Here is a 4,468-nt window from a genome sequence, read left to right on the forward strand (position 1 = left end):
TGGCATCTGTATTTAGGCAGGCTAGCTTAGCTAAATAGGATGAGTATAGACAGTACAGTATGGGGAGCACAGAGATGACATTAGATGGTCTGGCTGGCTGCTACTGCCTGAACAGAGATGAGATGATGACTTTAAGGAATGAAAAATAAAAAGCAATCAAATAAAACGAAGTAATATACACAACTGAAATATTGAATTATTTCATAGTAAAAAAAAAAGGTTTTAATTCATACTAACAATTTTTCTATTAACGTCTACCCAATGTGAACCTGACAGAGACAATGGAATTTTTTGGCAATTGAATGTTCACTATTTTAGGCTTAAAAAATAAATAAAAAGCTCTAAAATAATTTTAATATCGTTATGAATGGGGCGACTGGTAGCTTAGTGGTTAAGAGCGTTGTGCCAGTAACCAAGCCGACTAGGTGAAAAATCTGTCGATGTGCCCTTGAGCAAGGCACTTAACCCTAATTGCTCCTGTAAGTTGCTCTGGATAAGAGCGTCTGCTAAATGACTAAAATGTAAAATGTTATTTCATAATGCAATTATTGAAAAAAAATATCGAAATCGAAAACCATTATTATTTCTTTATAATCGAACCGAAACCGAACCGACCTCAAAAAGAACCGACATCAAAAAGCACTAATCGCTCAGCACTATCCAACACAGAAAAGCTGCTTTTTAACATATTTAATTACAATTTTTTGGAAGGAAATCTATTTCACTCATATTGTAATTCATTATAGGTCATATTTAATAGAAATATGGGAACACTGGACAGTTACTTTAAGAGTAATTAGTTGAATAGCCTAAGTCAATTAAGGCTTAAGCAGGAAGAACATTTCCCTTGTCTGTATAATGGACTAATACAGTAGGCCTATGCTAGTACTCAGATTTAATCCTATATCTGCCTAAACGTTCAGTTGGTTGGCCTACTGTAAAAATACATACTTTTTATTTAACTTTTATTTTCACAAGGAGTCCCATTGAGACCAAGGCCTCTTTCGCAAGGGAGTCCTGCATATACACAATTTATAGGCAACAAGTTATACAATTTACCACAGATTATTCTCCTATGTATTTCTTATTTGGCAATCGTGGAAGGGTTGTCACATATGATTTAAGAGTTATTTGACAATGGTTTAGCAGAAATATATGCGCAATTTCAAGACCTTGTATTGATTTATACCTAGGTTGCTAACTGTAAAAATATATATACAGATAAGCATAGGGTTGCTCTTGAAAGTGGAAACGGTTAGTGTTACATTGACCATTGTTACAACTTGTGTCGCCAGGTGAATGGCCAGTGCGCAATAATTAAGTCGCTTAGCAACCTGGAAATAATGAATTTGCTGCGGAAGTCCACACGACAATTTATTTCACACACATTTCACTTTATCATGAGTAAAATGTATCAGTGTGCTGAAATCTGCTTGCCTAGAAAGAAGAAAGTCCGCGAGTCTTTCCAGTAAGTACAGTATTTCCGATTGTAAAAAGCCTAGATCAATGTTCAGAAGACTTATGGCTAATGATTGACCTAGATAGTTTGTGTGTATGTATTGATATGTAGGCTACATAAAAAAAATTGTATGTAGCTAGTTCTGTCCTTGAGCTGCTCTTGTCTATTAATGTTGTTGTGTGGACCCCAGGAAGAGTAGCTAATAAAATGCCAAATACCAAATATTGATTCAATAAACTTTCTTCATAATCATTGTGTGCACACTTGCAAGTATTCCACAAGGTATTTTAATGAATATTTGTATTATTTTAAAATAATGTTTTCGTTTATAAACGTTTCTATGGCAGGCAATTATTTACAACCCAATGCTATACTGTTGCATGTGAATTGTTTCTATTTGTTAGGCTATGTCCTATTGCAACAACAGCATTGGTAATGCTGTATGTGATTTGGAGGTAGGCCTATTTCCTGCCGTTTTTTTTGGTGTTGCAAACTTTAAGTAAGATTGACTCTTTCCCTCTGTCTTAGCTCAAATACATACAGGATATTTGATGAGAAGATACCTGACAGATTGGACCCTGATAAAGTCTATAAATTCCATTCATATCCTAAGAGAGATCCCAAGGAATATGATCAGCTTAAAATACACAATACCCCACAAATGTACAATGCCAAGTTCATAAGAACCAATGTCAGGTTCATGAATGCACCCATTTCTCACATGGAGACAGAGAGTACAATGGCTGAGCAGGTATGTTCCATGAAATGTTATTCATAATTGTAACAATTCTGCTATGACCAGTTTAGTTCAATTAAATGCTGGATAAATAAAATATCTTCCAGTTTAGTTACATTTCATTCCATGATAATTCATTTTCTCTCCATGAGATTTATAACAGTGTCACTGGTGGCCCAATACATCGTATCACGATGTGAGCACCCAGGCACCTTACAGAAAGGACAGCACTCAGAGAAAAGATTACCAGGCCATTCAGCAAACACACGCCCTGGTCAGACATGGGAGGAACAACAACAGAGTGCCTGCTTCAGGAATCAGTGAGCTGTGTGTGTGTGTGTGTGCATGTGCGTGTCTGTGTGTGTGTTTGCGCAAGCACATTCATGATTGTGTGTGTTTGTTATCCAATTAATATTTTACATTCACCTGCATTAGACTCAACTAAAGGCATTGCTATTATGTCAGGTCAGCACTTGGGGTTGAAGGAGTGTATGGATTTGAACAAATAGATTTGTATTGCTTAGTTGCATTTAAAAGGTGATCAGTGCAACAATATTGAACTATTTAACTGCAGTGAGTGACATTTTACTTCATGGCTTATGGTTCACAGTTCCCGTACTGAGCCCTATTGGTAGCCCAAAAGTGTTGCTGGAGCACATGTCCTTCATTCACCAATATGATTCAAGGAAATTACAGCACCAACCATACCAAGGAAGGGTAAGATTTATACCAGTTCCTGGAAACTCATAGGGCAGGTTTCCCAGACACAGATTAAGCCTAGTCCTGGACATTCTCTATGGAGACACTCCATTGAAAGCATTTTAATCTGTGTCTAGACCAGCCCATGGGTTCAGTGTTAAATCATGTGTATTAGTAATGGCCTGGAATGTATAGTATTTTTCCAAAATCAAAATGTAATATTGCAATGTTACAAATGTTATACCATAAAGGTATTTTAATGAATTGAGAATACTCTTAATTACTTTCTCAGAACGTTTTGTGAATGTTCCAAGAAATGCAATTAAATGGGATTCAAAGCAAATTAATATTAGCCTTCAAACACTCTCAAAACGTTCCTTTGCTCCATCAGGGAGTTAACTTTGGACAGTGTTTGAACCATGCGATGAACTCAACTCCCAGCCACAGCTGCATTCCCCCATCTCTTTCTCCCTCCCTTCCCCCTCCCCACCCTCTGCTTCCCCCCAGTTATATTCATGTCTGTTTTCCGTTTCTCCAGAGACACGGAGCTTTAGTGTGGAGCGAGGCTGGGCCGCGGTCTCCCGGCGTGGAGAGCACATACCTCAACGCTGAGGGGTCATGTTCGGCAGCGGTGCGGGGAGGAAGCGGGGGCAAAGAGGTAAACTCTCCCCAGCAGCAGGATTTCAACGATGGCAGGATCCACTCCGGAGAGGCGGGCCCCAGAGCTAAAGGCCCAAAGGCCATCGCCCGCCACTCGCCTACCCATCCCTCCAGCCAGCTGTTTCACAGCTTCTACACTCCCGTGACACGTAGGCAGGAGTTTATACCCCAGGGAGGGGTTGAGGGGATCTCCTCAGTCTCCGACAGGGCTGCGGAGGGTCGGAGAGCTATGCATGCGGACGGCGAGGCGACTGCCTTGCAAAGGCAGGGATCCAACAGTCAACAGGTGGAGGTTCAAGCCCCAGGCCAAATAGCGAGCTCAGAGCCTAACAACTGATGGCACTGATGGCATTTTAACCCCTTAGGGGCTGCCTTTTGTAAAGATCTGAGTAGAAATCGGTTGCAATTGTGTTACATTTTTGGTCAGAAGTCATTTTAAGATTAAAATAATAAAAGGTTCAACCTGAAAAAGTAACTGCTGTTAAATGGTATTTTCTATTTTAAAAAATACAGTCATGTCATGTACAACTGTCATACCCAATTCTGATAGAGCATGGCGCTTGCAACGCCAGGGTTGTGGGTTCGTTTCCCACGGGGGGCCAGTATGAAAATGTATGCACTCACTAACTGTAAGTCGCTCTGGATAAGAGCGTGTGCTAAATGACTTAAATGTAAATGTAACCCCAAATCAGGGCCGGCACTAGCCTTTTGGGGGCCCTAAGCAAGATTTGGTTGGGCCCCCCCTCCCCACCTTGCAGCAAAACATTTTAGTGACTCCCCTCTTGACGGTGGAGAGAAACATTTTTTTAAAGCAAATTTCCTGCAGTTTTACACATTTTGCCATGGGGCGTAGAGAAAATGTTGCAGTTTTAAAGCAAGTTTTCTGCAATTCTACACATTTTGCCATGGGGTGG

General features: G+C 40.1%; 1 protein-coding gene across 1 annotated transcript; it reads left to right on the forward strand.

The window, feature by feature from the left end:
• Positions 1-781: 781 nt before the first annotated feature.
• On the forward strand, positions 782-4,143 carry LOC121573047 (uncharacterized protein C2orf73 homolog). Its single transcript, XM_045213390.1, has 5 exons — positions 782-1,468; positions 1,988-2,210; positions 2,359-2,515; positions 2,806-2,912; positions 3,433-4,143. Exons 1-5 carry the CDS (start codon positions 1,344-1,346, stop codon positions 3,889-3,891), a joined length of 1,071 nt encoding a protein of 356 aa, XP_045069325.1. The 5' UTR covers positions 782-1,343; the 3' UTR covers positions 3,892-4,143.
• Positions 4,144-4,468: the final 325 nt, after the last annotated feature.

Source organism: Coregonus clupeaformis, unplaced genomic scaffold, assembly GCF_020615455.1.
Source record: "Coregonus clupeaformis isolate EN_2021a unplaced genomic scaffold, ASM2061545v1 scaf0107, whole genome shotgun sequence".
Classification (NCBI taxonomy): domain Eukaryota; kingdom Metazoa; phylum Chordata; class Actinopteri; order Salmoniformes; family Salmonidae; genus Coregonus; species Coregonus clupeaformis.